This window comes from Scyliorhinus canicula, chromosome 7 (assembly GCF_902713615.1).
Source record: "Scyliorhinus canicula chromosome 7, sScyCan1.1, whole genome shotgun sequence".
NCBI classification, from domain to species: Eukaryota; Metazoa; Chordata; class Chondrichthyes; order Carcharhiniformes; family Scyliorhinidae; genus Scyliorhinus; species Scyliorhinus canicula.
In genome coordinates this window covers 156704048-156727452 of record NC_052152.1, presented here as the reverse complement: position 1 = coordinate 156727452, position 23405 = coordinate 156704048, and the positions used below count along the sequence as shown (strand labels likewise).

General features: G+C 48.4%; 1 protein-coding gene across 2 annotated transcripts in view; it reads right to left on the bottom strand.

Moving 5' to 3' along the window:
• LOC119969467 (probable phospholipid-transporting ATPase IIA) overlaps positions 1-23405 on the bottom strand; it is a 280025-nt gene that overhangs the window by 52989 nt on the left and 203631 nt on the right. For both annotated transcript variants that reach the window (XM_038803124.1, XM_038803125.1), the window contains 4 exons: positions 22048-22137; positions 19726-19870; positions 2858-2922; positions 1271-1426 (listed from right to left, as the gene is read on the bottom strand). In XM_038803124.1, coding sequence (XP_038659052.1) covers positions 1271-1426; positions 2858-2922; positions 19726-19870; positions 22048-22137 — 456 coding nt within the window. The remainder of the gene's footprint in view (positions 1-1270; positions 1427-2857; positions 2923-19725; positions 19871-22047; positions 22138-23405) is intronic.

Sequence of the window (23405 nt, the reverse complement as noted above, 5' to 3'; positions counted from 1 at the left end):
TGAAGGATAGCACACATCAGACGCTGCTGAGAAAAAAACTGGTTAATGTAGGGAACCAAATTTCATGTATGGAAGATGAAGGGTTGGAACTCCAGTGTGAACCGACCAATGACATTCTTGAACTTCGGTCCAATCTGAAGTAAGTAAAAGCGGAGTTATGCAACGTGGAAGAGCAAATGCTGACTTTAAAAGCAGCAAGGGGCAGCACGGTAGCATAGTGGTTAGCGGAGTTGCTTCACAGCTCCAGGGTCCCAGGTTCAATTCCCGGCTTGGGTAACTGTCTGTGTGGAGTCTGCACGTTCTCCCCGTGTGTGCATGGGTTTCCTCTGGGTGCTCCGGTTTCCTCCCACAGTCCAAAGATGTGCAGGTTAGGTAGATTGGCCATGATCAATTGGCCTTAGTGTCCAAAAAAGATTACGAGGGGTTACTGGGTTGCAGGGATAGGGTGGAGGTGTGGGCTTGGGTAGGGTGCTCTTTCCAGGGGCCAGTGCAGACTCGATGGCCCGAATGGCCTCCTTCACCACTGTAAATTCTATGAAAAGTAAAATCCTGAGAAAAAGATTAACGATCTATCAAGTGAATTGAATGTCATAACATAGAAACTTTCTCTGCAGAAATTGGAGAAATGTCAGTAAAACAAAGTGTAATAAGGGTACTGGTCAATTGCAGAAACCCCCTCTCAACTTCAGGAACACTGAAGCCGATAGTTACAGAACCACTCTTATACTTTTCCAATCAGCTAAGTCAACACAATCAGATAACTGAAGCGGCTACCTTCTGGTTTGTCAAATTTGTATGCTGTTAGTCTTAAATCGACCAAGAAATCAGTTCTGGTGTTGGAATTTTGATGCCTTCTCTCAAGAAAGATAAAAATGATTACTGAAGATAGATTAAAGATCTTCTCCTACACCCATATTTGGCTGATGAAAACTTGCCCCTTGAGTGTGCTCTCACACTCTGCTAAACTTTCTCCTGCGGTATCCCAAGAACATGTGGAAGCTGGAATGGGGTGGGAGGATGGGGAAGGGGTGCTGGGAAGGGAAAGAACAATCATAGATGTTATCCTTGTTGTGAAGTGATATGTGAAATTATATGTGTATAAAAATGCTATGAAAGTACACTCCAAATGTCACTTCTTATTACAGATGATAACTGACCTGCTATATGTCTCCAGCATTATTTTGATGCCTGTGCAATTGTGTCACTTTTCACATTTTATTTGCTATGTTTAATTAAACAGTTGTTTCCAAGAACATTGTGGTTTGGTTACCTGCATGGTACTTATACACAGGCTCCGGTGAATCACAAACTGGCTAAGGGCAGCTGATCTCTTGTAGCTGTTGCGTCCATGAACCATCAGCAACCGGCCAAGGTGTTTGAACTGAGTTATAGAGAAATCTGACGCCAAAGATGCCTGCTTTCCTTCCTGAAGAAGTTCAAACGAAAAATATATTACTTTGTTTAGCAGCACGGACTTATCTTAAACTGCAAACTTTAAAGCGTAGTTTCTGACAAACAATATCTACCAGGTGGGGCAGAAGGAAAGAGAAAAAGACAATACATTTTCAGGTGATCAAGGCAATGAAAGAAGCCAACTGAACTAGAATCTCACTGAACTAGATTCAATTGCAGGTAACTGAGATGAAAGGTCAGTATTTTCACTTCATTTCATGACTTAAATCCAGTCTAAGCATGTTCATGTTTATGCCATTAAAATTCAGGCAGATTGCATTAGTCACACAATTAGTGTAAGGGAACATTTATTCCATTCTACTTTGCATTACACCAGATAAAATGATTCATGTAAAGCTAAAGCTACTCCAGTTAGCATCATTTCTAAAAGGATCGGCCGGCAAGGAGCTAATACATCCATCAGTGCAACCCACTTAACTAATTGCATTAATTAAACAGTGCTCAAAGTAAGTCGCAAATTCCTTTATCTTATGATCTAATTTGTAAAGTTTCTAAAGGAAATAAAGAATTTGTGAAGATCTTTTTGATATGAGTGGGTATAACTTGAAACCTTTTTTTTAAATCCATTTCCACAGAGCCTAAATACTGGTAAAATAAATGCGCACGGCACTGACCTCAAAACTGTTTTTCTTTGAGTTTTCCTCGGATTTCCGAAGGAAGATGCCTTTGTTTACATATATCTGCCAGTTAAAAATTATACATCTCCTTTCTCCTTGAAACTGGTCTCTTGTGATCACCCCTTGTCACTTAATTCCTGTTTCTTGTGGCCTCAGTCTCTCTGGACTGTGACCTTTTGCTTTGAAAGTCCTGAACCTTTCTGGTTGACTTTTCCCTTTGAAACCTTTTTTTAAGCTATAAAATATACGCACGACACAATTCATCCACACATTCAAACCTGCTACTTCTTTTGTATAAAATATATATGTAAATTGCACTAGGTTTCTGTTTTACAAAGCTGTCACTTGTGGGTACGCTATCCAGGTCCAGCCTTCTACTTCCCTCACACATATCTCGGAAACCCCTGACTCAAGCTTAATTTTGTGGTGTTGCCTCACTTGCCATGGCTAGATGCTCTCAGGTAGCATGCAACATTGTGCTGGGCCCTGTAACACTGATGCTGGCTCCCTGCAATATGACAGCAAATTTGCTGGGACGCACTAAAACTGAGAATCGGCTGTTTAGACGAGACCTGCGGCATTGAGAGTGGACACTGCCAGTAACGATTAAAAGCAGTTTGCAGGAGGGGAAACGGAAGGGACAATAGGCCGAGCCAGAGGCTTACTTGAAGATAATTTGATTTAGATTAACCAGTATAACCAGGACAGACCATGAACGTGTGATCAGATAAACACACTAATGGGTTTCTAAATCCCAAGACCCTTACCTTGCCTTCAATCCCCACTCCACAGTCAGCAGCCTGGATCATACTAACGTCGTTTCCTCCGTCACCTGCAAAGCAATATGTATATCTAAATTCCAAACTAGTTTAAATCTAACACAAATTATGTGCAACATACTTCTCAGTCTCCAAGTGGTACAGTACTGAGTAGGATAATTCATGTTATTCCTGTTTACTATCAGGACAAGCTAGATGCCATTTAAGGGGAGTGCATAAACTACATTACAAACACTGTTGCACTTGCCTGATCAACCTCTGGTAGAAAGCAGTCTGATAGTTTTGTAAGGAAACACATTGGCTATAGTAGAACTTGTGTACCACATACAGCTCAATGACATTTCTGGAGTTAAAATGAATGGGAAACCTACAGCATATTCTGTTTTAATTTATCTGATAAATAAAATTATAAACGCTCTCCCCTCTGAGATTTCTCTGACGTGAAAACGTCACTCCTCATTTCCACAGGCACAGCAACTCGACCAAATTTCCATTCCTCCCTTCTGTCTCCCCTTACCTATAAAACCAATTTTTTTCACCACCACCCCACTCAAACCATTACTTGGGCTCATTTTATTCCGCCAGCGCACGCACCCTCTCAGGTTTCTACCGCCTGGTTTGCAGAGCTCCCTCCTCATGTATGATTTGTGCAAGGAAATTGGGAATAATTCCTGCTACTTCTCACTTGAGGGATGAGCTGCCTTCCTGCAGCCGGTCAGGAAAAGAAATGAGAGGTTGCAACATTCATAATGACAGTCAATAATAATCAAGTGTCAGAGTTCAGCCCCAGTTGGCTGTAACGTTAAACATGCATCATGCAGCGACATTATGATGACTTCAGCCCAAATCCATGGAAGAGCTTGAGTAAACAAACGCTTCCAGGAAAAGGCTGTTGGTGTGTATCCTGCCTATAATAAATATCTTCAAGGCATGCATTGAAATTAATTTAAACCAATGTGAGAGGCATGTAATTTCGGAGTACTTAGACCACTGAATCAATGGAAGACAATAGTGGACGCTTCCAGCTTCACTAACCCAGTAGGATCATTAAACCTTTTCCTCTGTTGCCTCAAGACACATGCTTTGTTACTGTTTGCAATTACACTTTTTTGTTAGGCCGCGTGCCTGTGGATCCTCATAACGGGAAACTTTGCTTTATGCCTCACTTGCTCCATTGGAGAAAAAATGGATGGGATTCTCCGTAGCCCGACGGCGAAATCGGGAATGGTGATTGGACGGAGAATGGCTCCCGTCACCGAAATCGTGGTTTGATGCAGGGTTACGATGTTTCGCCCCATCCAAATTGGCGGCATTGAGACACGCACCATGCGCAGACGCAACCCTGTTGCAATATCATTAGTGGCCCGCCTGCGATGCTCCGCCTCCAATGGGCCGAGTTCCTGACGGTGCGGGCTACGTGTGGCCTCAGCGGTCATGAGCCTGGTGTGGTGCCTGCGGGTGTAGACAGTGTCCACTCGGCCGGGATCCGTGTCACTGGCCAGGTGGTTTCTGCCAGTGCTTTGTGGGGGGGGGGGGGGGGGGGGGGGGGTTGTGGCCAGGAGATGGGCCAGCCAGCGCCATATTTTCCAGCACGATTGGTGCATGTGTAGGGGTGTAGGCGTACGCACGGCTGCAGCCTGTCAGCCCTGAGCATGTGCAGCATGGGACCAAGCGATTCTCGGTCATTTTCCGTGCGTTCCGTGCGTGTTTCACACGATGCTGATGCGTGCCCTTCACTGGTGTCATAATATCCACTCATAGGGCAGCACGGTGGCCTAGTGGTTAGCACAGCTGCCTCACGGCGCTGAGGTCCCAGGTTCGATCCCGGCTCTGGGTCACTGTCCGTGTGGAGTTTGCACATTCTCCCCGTGTCTGCGTGGGTTTCGCTCCCACAACCCAAAAATGTGCAGAGTAGGTGGATTGGCCACACTAAATTGCCCCCTTAATTGGAAAAAATAATTGGATAATCTAAATTTAAAAAAAAAATAATATCCACTCATGTATATTATGAGATGCAGACAGGCAGCGATTGACACACAGGATAACCAATGAACACACACGACACAGAACAACCAATCACCAGACAGGACACCACCACTATAAAACCCACAGGGCAGAGCCCACATAGGCTCTCCCTCTCTCACAGGATATGGCTAGGGAAATAGTCACAGTGCACAGGCCATGAACATCATCACCATGTGGTACAGAGGTAGTCTGGTCAAGCCAGTAGGAGGTTATCAGTTAGGTTAATAGAGTGTCAACCCACAGCAGATTATGTACAGCAATCAACAGGTTGAATAAAACAGTGTTGGACCATCTCCTGTGTCGGAAGCCTGTTTCTTGTTTTGCTGCATCCAGTTGCAGTCGATGTTAGACCAACACAAATAACACATCATGGTACCAGAGAGCTATTAACTCTAACTAACCTACCTTGAGTGAATCTGCAACAACCAGCACGCAGCCATCCAGCGGCATGGAAAAGATCCAACGTCCTCCGCAACTCCGGCAACCTCGGCGCCAACTGGAAAGTCTTCAAAGAGATGTTCCTCCTGTATATCGAGGCCTCCGACCTCGATGCAGCATTGGATGCCCGGAAGATCGCGCTGTTCCTGTCGACTGCGGGGGACCACGCCATCCACATCTATAACTCGCTCACGTTTGCCGATGGTGAAGACAAGACGAAGTTCAAGACGGTTCTGCTGAAATTCAACAACCTCTGCGACATTGAGGTGAATGAGAGCTTTGAACGGTACATCTTCCAAAAGAGGCTTCAGGGTAAGGATGAACCTTTTCAGTCCTTCTTGACCCACCTCCGCATCCCAGCGTAGTCATGTAATTATGACTCGACGACTGATTCCATGATCGGATCGTTTTCGGGGTCCAGTCCGACTCGCTGCGGGAGCAGCTCTTCAAAATCAAACAGTTGACCCTCTCCGTCACCATAGAAACGTGCGTTGTCCATGAGCATGCCAGGAATCGTTACTCCCGCATGACGGCGGTAGAAAATGCAAAACTAGTCTCCCACGAGGCAGAAAGGGTGCAGGCCATCGCAAAAATGCAAGGCCTGAGCATCGAGTAGTGGCCGTTTCGCGTGCTTTTCCCGGGTCCCTACGCATGCGTGCCACGACCGGGTGGACGACAAGGCCGAAGACCCCGATGCGCATGTGCGAAAGTCGGCCGACCTCACATGCGCGATGGCGCACGGAACGCGCTGACATCAGCGTCATGACGTGTCCAAATTGTGGCTCCGCCCATTTAAAGCGCCATTGTCCAGCCAAAGGAAGGCGATGTCGACAGTGTGGAAAGCCTGGACATTACGCGGCTGTATGCAGGTCCGCTCCATCGACCAAAAGCCAGCGATTCCAGCTGCAGCGCAGACGTGTCTGATGCGTACAACAAGGCATGCAGGATTCGGATCCCGACAGCCCAACGGACCCCGATGCTGACTGCCTCGAATCTCCATATTGGGTGGGCATAATCACCTACACTCCACCGTGCCTGCAAACCACCTTTCAATCCTCACTGTGGATCCTGACGACGAGTGGTGTGCTGTCATCACGGTTAAGCAGTCACGCAACCGATTTAAGTTGGACACTGACGCATCTGTAAACCTCATATCACAGTCAGACCTCGACAGCATCCAAGACCAACCTAGTATTCTTCCACCAGCCTGCCAGTTCCTTGACTACAATGGCAATGCCATAGCTGCCAGTGGATCGTGTCAGCTAGGTGTATCTCACAAGGCAGTCAAAGTGATGTTACGATTCAAGATCGTCCGGCCTGACAAGGCATCCCTGCTCGGTGCTCGCGCATGCAAACTCCTAAATCTGGTCCAGCATGTCCATGCCATGTCCTCGACACCGGCGACTGCCTCGCCCAATGTAAATTTCCAGGCCGAGATTGATGACATTCTCACACAATTCCACAACGTGTTTGATGGAATGGGCACGCCCCATATCGTTACAAGATATTGCTCAAACCGAATGCCATCCCAGCTGGAAGTTTCAACCAGCTCAGCCCAAGGAAACGCTGTAACAGCACGGGATTGCGACCTCTCCGTGGTCCAAGGTGGGGATAGACCTCTTTCGCGCCAATGGGCGTCATTACGTGCTCCTGGTCGACTACTTCTCCAGCTACCCGGAAGTGTGAAACTGTCGGACCTCACGTCCAAGTCCGTCATCAAAGCCTGCAGAGACGTTTGCCAGGCATGGGATACCACTCACGGTAATGAGTGACAATGGTCCATGTTTCTGCAGCCAAGAGTGGTCCAACTTTGCACGATCCTACCACTTTAGTCACATCATATCCAGTCCCCATTACCCGTAATCAAACGGGGAGGCCGAGAAAGGGGTCCATATTGTCAAGCGGTTGCTGTACAAGGCTGCAGACTCAGCCCCGGATTTCAACCTGGCGCTATTGGCATACAGGGCAACCCCTCTGTCGACTGGTTTGTCTCCGGCGCAGTTGCTCATGAACCGCAACCTGAGGACGAGTCTACCAGCCATCCATATTCCAGACCTCACGGTGCTGCAGAAGGTGAAGCGATCCAGGGACCAGAAAAAGATCACGTACGATGCTCATGCCACGAATCTGCCTGCGCTGGCTCCAGACGATGTTGTTCGCGTTCAGCTGCCTGAGGGAGGTTGGTCAGCCCCAGCTGTTGTCGTCAGACAGACTGCTCCCAGGTCTTTCATTGTCCAAATGGCTGATGGCTCCATTTTACAGCGCAACAGGAGGGCGTTGCGTAAAGTTCCCTGCCCATCACCCGACCGCACTTCCCCGCATGTCATCATGCCTCCTCCGGACGTCTTGCACCACGAGGCCACCGATCTGGCAGCAATCCCACCAGTCCACAAGGCCACCGAGATGGCAGCCATCCCGCCTGTCCAGGTGCCGGCGTCTCCCCCTCTACCCCTGCGGCGATCGACGAGAATTCGCCGCTCACCACAAAGACTGAATCTATAGACTTAAATCTTGTAAATTTTGTTCAGTTTGCTCTGTATCTGCATGCTAGACACCTTCCCATGTACATATGTTCATTCATTCCCCACTTGTCGATAGTTATGCATGCATATACAGCCACGTTCCAAAATTTATTTTAAAAGGGGGAGATGTCATAATATCCACTCATGTATATCATGAGATGCAGACAGGCAGTGATTGACACACAGGATAACCAATAAACACACACGACACAGAACAACCAATCACCAGACAGGACACCACCACTATAAAGCCCACAGGTACGGAGAAACCAGCCCCATGTGTCCACCCTTCAGCACTGCCTGAAGATATGTTTGGAAAAGTAAGACCCTGCCCTGTATATCGGAATGGCCGCTGCTTTAACCTGCGTCACATAACAGACAACCTAGCAACATGCAGGCACCAAGCCAGAGGTATTTCCACACTGGAAGCTTGTGAATGTATGAACATTATCCCAGATATATGGAAAATTGAGGCTTACCACAAACAATGTCTCAAGATGTCCAGTTACAGAATCACAGAATTGTTCAGCATGAACACTTTACATACATCCACTTACATTCATCACTCAGTTCTACAGCAGATTCGTTGATACTTGGGAAAATTGGGAGAATTGTCTTTTATTAGAGTGATGTTAAGCACATCCAGTTCCTTAATGAATAATAATTTTGCATCATGCAACACCATCATCGAGCTTTCTGTTAAGGAAATGTTATATCTGGTGATGTGTCTCATTTCTCTCCTCTTGTACGCTCCTAACTCATATGATTTTGACAACATGGAACACAACAACCGCAGGTTTGATCCTGGGTATATGCTGAGTTAATTGATCTCAGCTGGGGGAGTGTTTGGGAGTAATGTAATTAGCATAACTGTTCCTGAATTAACAAATTGAGCGCGGGGGGGGCAGGCGTGCATTCGCACTCAAGTGGCGACCTTCCACCTTCAGATGCTGCAGCGATAGCTTCACGTCAAGTCCCATCTGATATGGTGTGCCCTGGTGACGTCAGCTGCTCTGCCAGAATAACAACGTTCAGCTTCCTGAGCGATCTTCATAACTTTGTGCAGGTGTTGCCCGTCTACCAGGACCTACTCAGTGTCTGGAACCTGGTCGCCTCGTTCCACAGCTCTCCCCTGTCTGGACTGTCCGTCCCCGTCGGGGAGCCGCTGCTCAAGAATTCGCATCTCCACCAAAACCATTTCCAGTAGCTGGCAGAGGGACAGGTTTTGGCCACTGTGCTGACCAGGATTGGAGATGTGCTGGGTGGCGGAGGGGTGGGCTGGGTGTAACCCCACAAGTTGCCGCATCGTGCGGCGGTGGAGTCCAGCTCACGGCCAGTGCTCCCATAGCCTCAAAATAATCAGGACCCTATGGCACTCATGGACTCGAGGAGGCACAGGCGTGCAGTGAATTCCTGTCTGAACGCATTCTATCTCAGATGGAATTTCACATTGCCCCATGCTCCGAATCACCCTTCAGAGCCAGAGCCCCACAGTCCTCCCGTTAACACTGGGGACCTGGGCTGGAGGGTGTTGCATGCAATCGTCCCAAACAACCAGAGTTTGCATTGGTTTTCAGACTCCCAAAATACTTGCCCTTCTTGCGGCATTGTGGAGTCTGTGGACTATGAGTATAGAGGTAGCTTTAGGCTTCCCCCTTTTCAGTTATTTAATCAATTTTGGTTGCACTTCATCCTCACTCTCCTAATCTACGGGCACCCGGCAGGAAGGAGGAGGACATCCTTGTGAAACTGCTCCCAGACATGGCCAAACTCTCCATAAACAGGCCCAGGCCACGGCTGACCGAGGTGGTCATCCAAACTGAATGTCTGCCCCTCTACCACACTTACATTCGTGGCTGTGGTGTCCCCGGAGACAGAACATGTGGAGACCATTGGCAGTGTCGAGTCTTCCATGCCAGGTGGGCACCGCGGGGACCTGGTCCCTTATCGACCCCTTAATCATATTTTGGTTTGATATTCTAAGTTTCATTTGTGATTTGTTTTTGTTAAAGGCGGGCTCCCTTTCAGGGGCTTTTTCTTTAAGTTATCCCTCGGCTCGTTTGATTTAGTTTCCTTCGTCATCTGATTTGAACCAAAATAGTTGGAAATCGGTACGGCTCCCACTCTTGATTACAATCCAGCCAGTGAGCCCATCCTGTCCAATTCCGTCCTGCCTCCCGAACAGTCGTAAGTGCTTCCATACAGAAGCTTACTGCGGACAGGATTGGACTCAGCTGTGATCCTTCTCAGCCCACCCGAAGGAATGCCTTACTGGCGCTTGTATCCAGCTGTATGCATGACCAATGGCCACTTTGCTGAGGATCAGAAGGCTGCCAGCAGCTGAAGCATTGCAACTAAACAGAAGTCACAACTCCAGGAAAGAAGGGGAGAAAAATAGTCAGAAAGAGCCTCAGTAAAAAAGCAGTCTGTGTTTACTGTTAGATCCATGCGCTGCTTTCTTGCAGTCAGAAGGTGGTGCTGTTTAATGGCAGTGAGACCTTTTGGAGTTCACACGGGCCTTCTTCTAGGTCGCAAAATAAACAAAGAGGTGAACAGTTCAATTATCTTTGCACTAAAAACAGTCCCATTAATTAAAGAAATTACAAATTTGTCTCACAATATACATGTTGGCTGCAAAATTCAGCTCATCAACCACCCATATTTTCAGCACGTTGTGCATTTGTTTTGAATGCAAAAGGGTGTCTGGACACCCTCGGCAGGGCCCACACTAGACACCATTTGGTGCAGGTGGTAGGAGCGAGCACCAGAATTATGGAGGGAAGGTAGGCTATGACATCAGTCAGACTGGAGTGCCGATTTGACTAGGAGTGCCATTTTCAACTTTACCACATCAGATGACACCCTTACTTAAACACACACAGTTAAACATATATCCAATAGCATGGCTTCCTTCCAGTGTTTCTGAAAGGAATCATCAACTACTTTCTCATTAATTTCTGAATGATTTCTATTGGTTCGGTCTGAGTTTGTAGGACTATTGTGAACTTTCTACTGCATTCACATGGAGGCCTTGGTTCTGGTCAGGTCACTTGTTCTCGGTCACGGGTGCCGTGCTTACCATTCTCCTCGGGCCACAGCATGTCAGGGCAACTGAGCAAAAGCAACTCAGAGGGCGGAGAAGGAAAAAGGGGATGAAGGTGGTGAGGGAGGATGGTCTCAACACGAGGCCTTACCAGCCCAGAGTCTTCAGGGAGTATTTCTCTTCCTCAGCCATACTGAGGAAGAGTATGCATGACATCTGTGTTTTGCAAACGGTGCGTTCACTGAGCTCCACCACTTCTTGTCATCGGACCTGCAGCCATTCAGCAGGCATTTGACAGTGATGCTAGTGGCTGTAAAGGTGCGAGCGGGAGGGGGACCATGCATTTACACGTGCCAGGGTTCTCACAGACTAAAGTAGGCAACATCAGTAACATTGCCCAGTTTGCCATCCACTGCTGCATAAAGAAGGTGACCAGACACTTTATTCCAGGAGTGGGGAGTACATTGCAATCTGAGACTAGGGCACTCCCCGAGCACACATGGTCCGACTGCACCGTGGCATTGTTGCTAGATCGCTCAGGAGGAGCACAGCAGGACTCAACAGAGGATGTGCTGCTATTCATTGTGGCCTTTTGTATCCTGCACAAACGTGCCATCATGAGGGTACAAGCCCCATCACTATCATGAGGCTATAGGCCACATCACCATCATGAGGGTACAGCCCCATCGCTATCATGAGGCTATAGGCCACATCACCATAATGAGGGTACAAGCCCCATCGCTATCACGAGGCTATAGGCCTCATCACCATCATGAGGGTACAGCCTCATCACTATCATGAGGCTATAGGCCACATCACCATCATGAGGGTACAGCCCCATCACTATCATGAGGCTATAGGTCATATCACCATCATGAGGGTACAAGCCCCATCACTATCATGAGGCTATAGGCCTCATCACCATCATGAGGGTACAGCCCCATCACTATCATGAGGCTATAGGCCACATCACCATCATGAGGGTACAGCCCCATCACTATCATGAGGTTATAGGTCATATCACCATCATGAGGGTACAAGCCCCATCACTATCATGAGGCTATAGGCCTCATAACCATCATGAGGGTACAGCCCCATCGCTATCATAAGGCTATAGGCCACATCACCATCATGAGGGTACAGCCCCATCACTATCATGAGGCTATAGGCCTCATCACGATCATGAGGCTATAGGCCTCATCACGATCATGAGGGTATAGGCCTAATCGCCTGTGAGACTCTACTCTGCAAGCCCTGAACCTGCATGGCCACGGTGAGGTTGCACCATTTTAGTCAGAGCTTCTCCTGGAGCACTCAAGATGTTTGTGCTGCAATGGGAGCGGAAACACTGAGCATCAGTTGCTGCATCATGGTTGGGTCTTCTGATGTTCTTCTGGATTTGTCCATCAGTTCCACACTGGAAAGGGTGGTTTCTAATCTCTGTGCAAAGCCCTGTGCCAAGTTGGCACTGGCCTCCTCCATGTGCTCTTTGATGGTGACAACCATCTCTCCCGAGCTGGCCCCTGCAAAACACTTTTTCCCGTCTTTGTCCAAAACCCACTCGTGTCCACTGACTCTCCACATCAGATCCTGCTTGGGCTACCCTCTGAAATGTGCAGTCTCAGTAGCTGAGCTGGTGTCTGTCACTATGTGGTCGAGTCATGGTGTTTCGTCATCAGTCTCTTTCTTCCTCTTGTATTTGTTGCTTCTGCACTACCCGCTGGGCATTGGAAAAGATTACGGCAGAAGAATAAGGTCCTGGTGTAGGAAGGTGCAGGGTGCTAGGTGGGGAGAAAGCATGAAGGGCACAATTGCACCATTTGCAGCTTGGGAAGCAGACGATGTTGTGGACAGAAGAGGGAAATGGGATATGGGAAGGAAGATCCGATTCTGTTAGCTCCACTATGTACACTCAGTCATACCTGCCTGAACAATGACCAACACATTCCGGGGTGAGGACATGCGCCCCTACCACGGGTTTCCTGGCAGTGAGGATACATTCAACGGGAAACCCAATTGACAACGGCGGGATCGTTTCCGCAAAACATGCGGCATGTTGCGAGGAAACTCTCACTCTGTGAGTGCGATGTGGGACCGTGGTGCATTAAGCAGGGTGTGTACCTGGGACTGCAGTTTGTGGAGTGCTTGCCATTCAAAGGCACAATGATTTGTGTGACATCATTGAAAATCTCTTGGTGCTGTGTACAACAACATGGGGCTATGCTGCTGTTACTGACTGTGAGTAGCTACTGGCTAACATCACCTTCTCAGAATTTGTTCAGAAACTCACTTGGTCCCATGTGGATAGAAGGCCTTTCTCATCATGGGAACCTCCTGCATCAAGGTGCTGTTGCTAGAGTGCTCAGAGAACGTTGAAGGCTGCTCAGGAGGCCATTCAGCACAACAAGTCCACGCCGGTCCTCTGCATGAGCAATTTAGCTACTTCCATTCCTCTGCCCTCTCCATGCGACCGCACAATTTAGTTTTAACATCGGGTCCTTACCTAGGGCACGTTTCAGCGATCCCAGCGCAGATCTGGGCGCAATGGGTGAATCACACGAGAGCTTCAAATCAGTCTCTGCGCCAGACCGATCATGAGTCATTTGGCTCGCTCCGCTCAGCGCGATCTGGATATCACCCCCGCTGGGCAAGATCCAATCTACATATAAACCTAATGGCTCATTTAAATACCCGGATGCTGGATTTACCTGGAGCCCGGTACTCAATGGCTGCGCCTGCAAAACCTTGCCAGGGCGGCATTTAGTACTGGTCCACACAAAAGTTGGACATGGGACAATGGCATCTCGTGGTGGGGGGGGCGCTCTCACAGACAATTGAAATCCCTGGCAGGATTGCGGACAGGGCAGGGTGGCACTGTCAGGGTGCCCAGTTGGCACTGCCATAATCTCAGGATGGCGGTGCTCGGTGGCAGTTCCAGGGTGTCCGGTTGCCAGGTTGGCACTGCCAGGGCCCAGGTATGTGGAGACCTTGCCAATTGGAGGTGGTGTGAGGGGAGAGTTCTCAGGAGCCTTGGGAAAATTGGTGGGTATGGTGGGGGTGCAGAAAGCAGGGATAGCCTGAAGGGGAAGAGAGCGGGGCTGCCAATCAAAATGCTCACACATGCAGTCACTCAACAGCACATGGGCTGCCTACTGCAAACATGACGACCAGGCAGCACAAAGTTTGCACTGGATGAGAATGGGTTAATCATGCACTGTGATCACCACACCCATTTTCAGGTCTTATCCCATTTTCCTTTCACTGGTTTGATATTTGGAACTTATCCAAGCTATCTTTCCGATTATCATCTCCTCAATCATTGTAAATATGAGGTCACCGTCAATCTGTATTGATATATATTAGCAAGGTGAAAATGGGAGTTTGTTATGACTAGAATTTAACTGATCGATGGGACCGCACTTTGGTACCAACCTGCATTTAGATTGATCACATTTACAATAAGCGATTTTCATTTCATTTCAAGCAAAGTAAGGTCTTCATGACCTAATGTAAATGGTCATGAACTAATAAGTGTTATTAAATGTGATTTAATGCAAAGATGCATGGAAACCATAGAGCACCTACAATGCAGAAGGAGGCCATTTGGCCCATCGAGTCTGAAGTGACACTTTGAATGGGCATTCTCGCCATGTCCACCCCCTATCCCCGTAACCCCATAATCTAACCTGTGCATCCCAGGACATTAAGGGACAATTAAACATGACCAAACCACCAAACCTGCACACATTTGACTATTGGAGGAATCCGGAGCACCCGGAGGAAATCCACGAAGACACGGGGAGAACACAGAAACTCCGCACAGTCACCCAAGATCAGAATTGAGCCCGAGGCTCTGGTGCTGTGAGGCAGCAGTGCTAACCATTGTGCCACCATGCTGCCCTTTTATTATCATGGCTAACCATCAAATTCAATACCCTGCTCCCACTTTCCCCCCATATCCCTTGATCCCTTTACCCCAAGAGCTATCTCTAATTGCTTCTTGAAATCACACATGGGACTGGTTTCTCCGCAGCCACGCCTAGAATTGCGGCCGGTTTAGGGGCAGTGAATCCACTTGCAAGCTGTAATCGGGTGCAGCGCCAGTCCGGCTATTTTCTGGGCCCCGAACATCGGCGTGACCGCGGAGTACACTGTGCGGCCGATGGCCCATTGCGAGGCCCGCCCAGCAATCCTCCGCTCTCGACCGGCTGAGTTCCCAACGGCGTGGAACTAACCACCGATTGCCGGTTGGGATACTGTATCTGCCATGCATATGTCCAGTCACGTATCTCTGCATCCTCCTCGCAGCTCACCCTCCCACCCTCCTATCATCTGCAAATTTGGACATAAAACTTTTAGTTCTCTTGCCAATCATGAATATTGTAAGGATCCTTCCTGTTTGTTCCTGTTCATTCCTTTTTTCTCCCTTTCTTTTACTTTTGCTGTTAAACTTTTGATCCATGAACATTTAATGGACCTGTGTCTTTAAGGAAAGCAGCCTGCACCTTTAATTCAAACAGAAAGATCCAGACGGCTGTGCCATTTAAGACTGACATCAGTCATGACTCGGATTGATTGATGTGGCTGGAGGCCAATGACTGGGTCCAGAAAACTGTGCTCTACCCACCGAAAACTGCCCACCGATCCACGGGCGGGCCTGTGCCGTAAGGGCACTCTTTTCCTACGCGTCAGCCGTGTAGGCCCCCGTGATGGCCGACGCGTAGGTGAACCCACCCCCGTGCATGCGCGGGGATTACATCAGCAGCCGCTGACACTCCAGCGCATGCGTGGACTCTCGACGGCTGGCGGAGTCCCTTCGGCCCCAGCTGCCGTGGCGCCAAAGGCCTTCCATGCCAGCTGGCAGGGCACAAACCACTCCGTCCTGCCGGGACCCCCTGCCCTGCCGGGTATTGGAGAATCCCGCCCATGATCTCCCTTTGACAAAGCCATGCTGACTATCCTTGACTAACCCTTGCCTCCCCAAGTGGAGATTAATTATGGCCCTCAAAATCTTTTTGAATACTTTCACTACCTCTTAGAAATTAGACTCACTGGCCTGTAATTTCCTGGTTTATTCCTACCCCTTCTTGAATAATGGTACCACATTAGCTGTCCTCCAGTCCTCTGGCATCTCTCCTGTGGCCAGAGATGATATGAAAATTGTCAGAGCCTCTGCAATGTCCTCCCTTGGCCGTGGACAACAACTTGGATATATCTTATCTGGGCTTGGGGGTCCACTTTTAAGTTTGCTAAAACTGTTAATACCACCTCTCTCTCAATGTTAATTTGTTCCAGTATATCACAGTCCCCCTCCCTGATTTCTATACCTACACCGTCATTCTCCACAGTACTCATTTAAACCTCATCTGCATCTTCTGGCTCCACACACAGATTGCTATGTTGGTCCCTGGTCATCCTCTTGCCTTTAATAGACTTTTAAAACACCTCTGAATCTCCCCCTTCTATCTCCCCCTGACTGTTTGGGGGCCTATCGTTCACTCCCAGCAATGTGATTGTCCCATTTTTGTTTCTAAGTTCTACCCTTATGGCCTTATTTGAGAAAGCTTCTAAGAAATCATTTTTCCTTACTACAGTAGTTAACTCCTTGATCAACATTGTGACACTAACACCTCTTTTACACCCCCCCCCCCCCCCCCCCCCCCCCTGCAGATTCTATACCCCGGAATATTGAGATGCAGTCTTGCCCCTCCTTCAACCTTATCTCGGTGATATTCCCATGTGTTATTCAACACCCTCAACTCATCTACCTTACTTGGAAGACTCCTTGCATTAAAATAAATGGAATCCAGCTTGCCATACTACTCCCTTGTGCCTTCACTTGCCTATAGTCATGCTGCCTTTCAGACTGACTTGGTTTTCTTCTATATTTAGCTGTGCATCACCCCTACCCTACCTCCATTCCATATCTCATCCCCAGCCAAATTAGTTCAAACCACTCCCCGACAGCACTAGCAAAACTACCCGCATGGATGTCAGTTCCGTTCTGGTTCACGTGCAATCCATCCAACTTGTGCAGGTCCCACCTTCCCCAGAAATGGGCCAGGTGATCCAGCAGTCTAAAGCCTTTTGTCCTACTCTATGTATACAACCATGCATTGATCTGCACTATACTCCTATTCCTACACTCACTGGCATGTGGCACCGGGAGTAATCCCAGAGAATACAACCTTTGAGGTTCTGCTTTTCAATCTGCTACCAAGCTCCCTAAATTCATTTTGCAGGAACACATCCATCTTTCTACCTATGTCATTGGTACCAATGTGAACCTGACCTCTGTCTGTTCACCTTCCTCCTTCAGAATGCCCTGCAATAATTCAGTAACATCCCTGATCCTGGCACCAGGGAGGCAACACACCATCCTAGAGTAATGGCTGCGGCTGCAAAAATGCCTATCTGCAGCCCTCACGATTGAGTCACCTACCATTATTGCTCATCCATTCTTACTCCTCCTCCCTGTGCAGCTGAGCCACCCACAATGCCTTGAACCTGGCTTTGGCTGCACTCCCCAGAGTAACCGTCACTTCGACCATTTGCCGACAGACAAAAAAGCTTCCTGCGTGAGGTGCATTCTTGGCTTTTCTACTACCAGCCTCTCTCCCTTCTTCTGACTGGTGGTCACCCATTCCCACTCTGACTGCACTTCCTTAAGCTGGGGTGACTACGACTATAGACGTGCTAACCATTTAACTCACAGCCTCGCGGATCAACCTCAGCGTCTCCAGCCGATGCTCAAACTGCGAAACCTGGAGCTCAAGTTGGTCAAACCAGTGGGACTTCCTGCACATGTGGTCATCCAGATGGCAAGGAACTTCTACGAATTCCCACATGCTGCAGACAGTACAACACACAGAACTGACCTCCCCTGCCACAACTTTAGCTACAAGACCTTAAAACGTATGCCCAGTAGATTTATTTTGTGGTTGTGATATTACAAGCCCATTTTCCATCCATTTACACCACACACAAAAATAAAGTCAAGCACTGTGAACCTGACAGTTCGCGACCAGTGCACCTAGTAATATTTAATTTTTTCCTGCTGCGCACATTTGATTAGCGAGTCAGCCAGTTTAGATCCCATTATCACCTTAAAATGGTTTGGCACAAATGTTCAATGAACCCCAGATTACCATTTTCATGGTTTCAACAAATGCCTTTAAATACAAAGTTTTGTGTCAAATTGATTAGATCAAGCAATAATCATAAAGAAGCATAAAAAAAGATTATGGCAGAGAAGGAAGCTAGTCGGCCTTATGTCTGTGCCAGCCAAAAATGTTCCCACTTTTCAGCTTTCGGTGTATTTCCAAGTACTTTTTTAATATGATTGAAGATTTCTGCATCCACCACCCTTTCCGAACCTTCCACTACTCTCTGGGTGAAAACATTTCTCCTCAGTTGCCTTCAAATACATCTGCCAATTACTTTATAACTATACCCCGGGTAATAATAATAATATTTTATTGTCACAAGTGTGAAGTTACTGTGAAAAGCCCCTAGTTGCCACATTCCGGCGCCTGTTCGGATAAGCTGGTACAGGAATTGAAGGCTGCTGGCCTTGTTCTGCATTACAAATCAGCTGTCTAGCCCACTCTGTAAAAGGAAATAAGGTGCTTTTAATCTCTAATTTTACACATTTTCTCGCAACCTCCTCTGTTCCTTAGAAAATAATCCCACCCTATCCAATCCTTCCTCATGGCTAAAATTCCCCAGTTCAGGCAACATCTCCCTCTTTGGCCTCTGTATTCCAATCACATTCTTCCTGTAACTCAGTGGCCAGAATTGAACACGTTACTCCAGTTGTGGCCAAACTCATGTTTTATCCAGTCCTAGCTCCCTTTCTTTTTTATAAAAATTTAGAGTACCCAATTCATTTTTTCTAATTAAGGGCCAATTTAGCATGGTCAATCCACCTAGCTTGCATATTTTTGGGTTGTGGGGGCGAAACCCGCACAAACACGGGGAGCATGTGCAAACTCCACACGGACAGTGACCCAGAGCCGGGATCGAACCTGGGATCTCGGCCGGCGCTGTGAGGCCACAGTGCTAACCCACTCTGCCACCGTGCTGCCCTAGTCCTAGCTCCCTTTTTAACTGTAATTTTAGTACTATTGAATTTCTGGTTTACCAAACAGTCTAAGTTACTTTGGTACTGTGGGATTTAGCTGCAAATGATTGATACAGCTAATGCATGACACGGGTGGCACGGTGGTGCAGTGCTTAGCACTGCTGCCTCACAGCGCTCGAGACCCGGGTTCAATTCCGGCCTTGGGTAACTGTCTGTGTGGAGTTTGCACTTTCTCCCTGTGTCTGCGTGGGTTTCCTCCAGGTGCTCTGGTTTCTTCCCACAGTCCAAAGGTGTGCACATTTGGTGAATTGGCCATTCTAAATTGCCCCTTACTGTTCAGGGATGTACAGGTTAGGTAGGGTTACGGGGAACAGACCTAAGTCGGGTGCTCTTTCAGACAGTCGGTGCAGATTCAATGGGCCAAATGGTCTCCTTCTGCACTGTAGAATCAATGTAATGATTCTACATTGGATGGTGTAAATAGCCGACTGCTGAGTTGTAGAGGTAGCTTAATCCTCGAAGACTCGGCCACATAACTAGTCACAAACGACACTATGGTGCACAATAAAACACAGAGTGTAGCAGGAAGTCGGGGAGAGTATGAGAAAGAAAGGCAGCAATAAGGAACACAAGAAATAGAGAATGAACACAGTGCAGCAGCATTCTTTTATCAAGTGGTTTGACATTCACTGTCTAAGCATCTTGCCCATAGTGGAAAACAACAACAAGGTTCGTGGTTTCTCACCTACGGCACATGTTAATTTGCGAGTCCTCTGCTGCAACAGGCGTACGATTTGAGCTTTCTGTGTCGGAGCACATCGACAGCAGACTACAGCAGGGCACTGACAGGCCAGCTCCATGAACTCATACTCGTAGAACTTCAGACATACCTACAGGAGAATGAAAACAGAGGGAGGTGCTCCCAATAGCAATATATTCAATGTGATTTAGACTCATATACTGAGATTAACATTGATAAAATAGTACTTAATGCAAAACATTTTGTCAAGCAAAATCAATAGGACTTTCTGTTCGAAGCGCAGTCACAATCCTGCCATTTACAGTTCCAATGGGCGACACCATTTTATGTCAAAGACCTTCAGGCATTGCAAGCCAGCCACATTCCAGTAACATTGCTGCTGAACCCCCATTTTCCACATGTTTTGATGAAGGAGCAATGGTGGATTAACAATTGAAAAAGGTCTCCCTCCATTTTAATTCAATTGCCATCCATCCTCCAGAGTTAAGTGTCAATTTTCAGCTGACCACTTCAAAATCACTCAAGCATGAAAGGGGGGGGGGGGGGGGTTGGAATGCAGTTAGCTCACTTTGAAGTGGTCCCTGTTTATAAATATTGTGGTTCGAGCACCACAGAGTTACTGAACCTTGAACGAAGATGTCAGAAGCAAGCCTGACAGCTGTGTGTGGTAAGCTGTCAATCACAGCCCAGTAAGGGAAATGAATAAATGGTTTGCTGCTTAAGAAACTGGAGGGTTTAAATACAGGTCACTGCTTTTCTTTTTCAGGACTTGACACGTGGTGCTTTCTGTGTCTGAGCCAGTGGGTGCATTGCCCAGGTGAGTGTTCCAACAATAATGTTTTTCACTGCTTCTGTCTGGACTGCTCTCTAGCTTCCTGACAAGTGTCTCTTTTCTGCTGGGGAGGGGGGAGGCTTCCTCACAAGTTTTTCTTTTCTTGGGGGGGGGGGGGCTTCCTCACAGGATCTTTCTTTTCTGGGGAGTCTGTGGAGGGTCTGCATATTTAGGGGGTCTCTGTGGGGTGGTTTCCTTATTGAGGATTCTCTGTTTTTAGGGGTTCTTGGTTGGGGTTGGGGGAGTCAGTCGTAATTTACTTCTGGTGGGAGAACATAGGGCTGGATTCTCAGATTGCCGACGCCAATATCACATTCGGCGATTAGCTGGAGAATCCCTTTTGACGCCAAAATCGGGTGCGGGGGGGCTATTTTATCGATGACGGCCTCAGGACATCACCTGAAGCCCTCCCCCGATTCTCCGCGCCTGATGGGCCGACGCCCGACAGCGTGGATCACTTGTGGTCTGAGGTTTCGTCAACCTCGCGTGGCGGTTGCAGACTGTGACTGTGTTCGGTGGCGCCACAGTCGGTGACGGGGGGGACCTTCGGCAAGGGCTGGCGGGACTGGTGGGGGTGGTTCGGGATGGTGAGGGGGGTTACTATCTGGCACGCCAAGTCTGCGTGCGGCCGGCGCCATATTGTACGGCGCGACCGCTGCAGGTTATCGTAGTGCATGGATCTGGCAATTCACCATCCGTATCTGCAGGCAAAGCTGGGGCTTTAACATAGCGGGACTGCTAGCTCCCACCAGGCGGTGCATCGGCGCAGGGGCGCCGCTGACGTATTGGTCGTAATACTAGACACATGCCCCAAACATGGCCTCAAAATTGGAGAATCCAGCCCATTATCTCCCAAACGCAGAATCTCACCCAATGTCTCTTACATTTGTTTTATTCCTACAATAAATAGAGGTTGCAACGTGAAAAATAGCTATTGTGCCCACCTGATACCAGGCTAGCACATCTGTCTAGTGGGGAGTAAAATCTAATAATACTGAAAAAGGATGAAAATTTGAAACACAATCGTATTACTGGGCTCTTAAATGGAAATTTGATATACTGATCAGTTCCCTACCACCATTGGATTTACATGGGTGGTTGAATGGCTCAATGCCAGACATTTACGAACATTTAAATTAGGTCATCGAGACTTCATTGCTGGAATCGAGCATGATTGATGGAAAAAATGACCTTAACTTGTGACCATTGGAACGAACAGGGCCAGGCTTTGCCTCCAATGTCCTGACTCAAACATAAGAAATAATGCCTTGTTTAAGGTACAAAAGGAATATTGCCACCTGTAAATTAATACTGCCAGCGAGAGTTAATGGTCTAAAAAGGAGGGAATTGGGCAAAACGAAATGACCTACCAGAAATAAACCCATGTTGAAGAGGTAAATGGTGCCCTAATCTGCATCATTAAAAAGAAACGAACAGAAATCTACCAAATGCAAAGCACTGAGATAAATACTCACCTCCAGTGAGTCACCAGATATGACCAATGCACAATCGTGTTTCCTTCGAAAAGCGTTAAGCTCTAAGTGAGCTTCTCCTCGATTGTTTATCTGAAAATAAATATATTGGAAGCAGTACAGATTAGTATCTAAAATGCTCATAACAAGACCAATTGAAAACAAAAGTGACAGAGCTTAAAATGTAAAAGACTAGAAATTAAAAACAATAATAGTGCCCTATTATTTTTTTCCAATTAAGGGGCAATTTAGTGTGGCCAATCCACCTACCCTGCACATCTTTGGGTTGTGGGGGTGAAACCGACGCAGACACGGGGAGAATGTGCAAACTCCACACAGACAGTGGCCCGGGGCAGTGATCGAACCCTGGGCCGGGATTCTCCCCTACCTGGTGGGGCGGGGGGTCCCGGCGTAATGGAGTGGCGTGAACCACTCCAGCGTCGGGCCGCCCCAAAGGTGCAGAAGTGGCCAAGCCCTCACCTTGAGGGGCTAGGTCCGAGCCGGAGTGGTTGGCGCTCCGCCGGTTGGCATGGACAGCCTTTGGCGTCATGCCAGCCGGGGCCGAAGGGACTTCGCCGGCCGGCGTAAGTCCGCGCATACGCCGGAGCGTCAGCGGCTGCTGACATCATTCCCACTCAGGGGGAGGGTCCACTTCCGCCTCAGCCATGGTGAAGGTGGAAGGAAAAGAATGCCCCCACGGCACAGGCCAGCCCGCCAATCGGTGGGCCCGATTGCGGGCCAGGGCACCGTGGGGACACCCCCCGAGGCCAGATCGCCCCGCGCCCCCCCAGGACCCCAGATCCCGCCCGCGCCGCTGGTCAGGTAGGTGGTTTGATTCCCGCCGGCGGGAGCGACTTGACAGCGGCGGGACTTCGGCCGGGGGGGGGCCGCCGACCGGCGCGATTCCCACCTCCGCCGAATCTCTGGTGGCAGAGAATTCGGGACAAGGCAGGGGCGGGAATCCCGCCCCTGGTCCTCACCGCCGTAGGCAGCAATGCTAACCACTGTGCCACCGTACTGTCCGGTACTGTCTTCCCCTCCACCCCCAAGCTGGTGACATGATCAGCTTCAAGTCATTTCCATATATTGTGATAAATTAACATCTATCTACCAATCTTGATTCCGTAACATCCACCCACGCCATATCTTCCCACCCAGTCGGCGTCACTTAAAACCGGCATGAAACAAGACTAGTTTTCAAAAACAAAAAGCAGTTGTGATGGCTACACAGTTGTAGAGGCCCGGGGTAGTGAGGCAAATGGCTGGGCAGTGTCCTGGCACTCTGGGCCCTCTGGGAGGGTCTCATTGTGAGAGTTCCCCTTCTGTGTGTTTGGGGGGGAACCCCGATGCCTGAGTGGGTG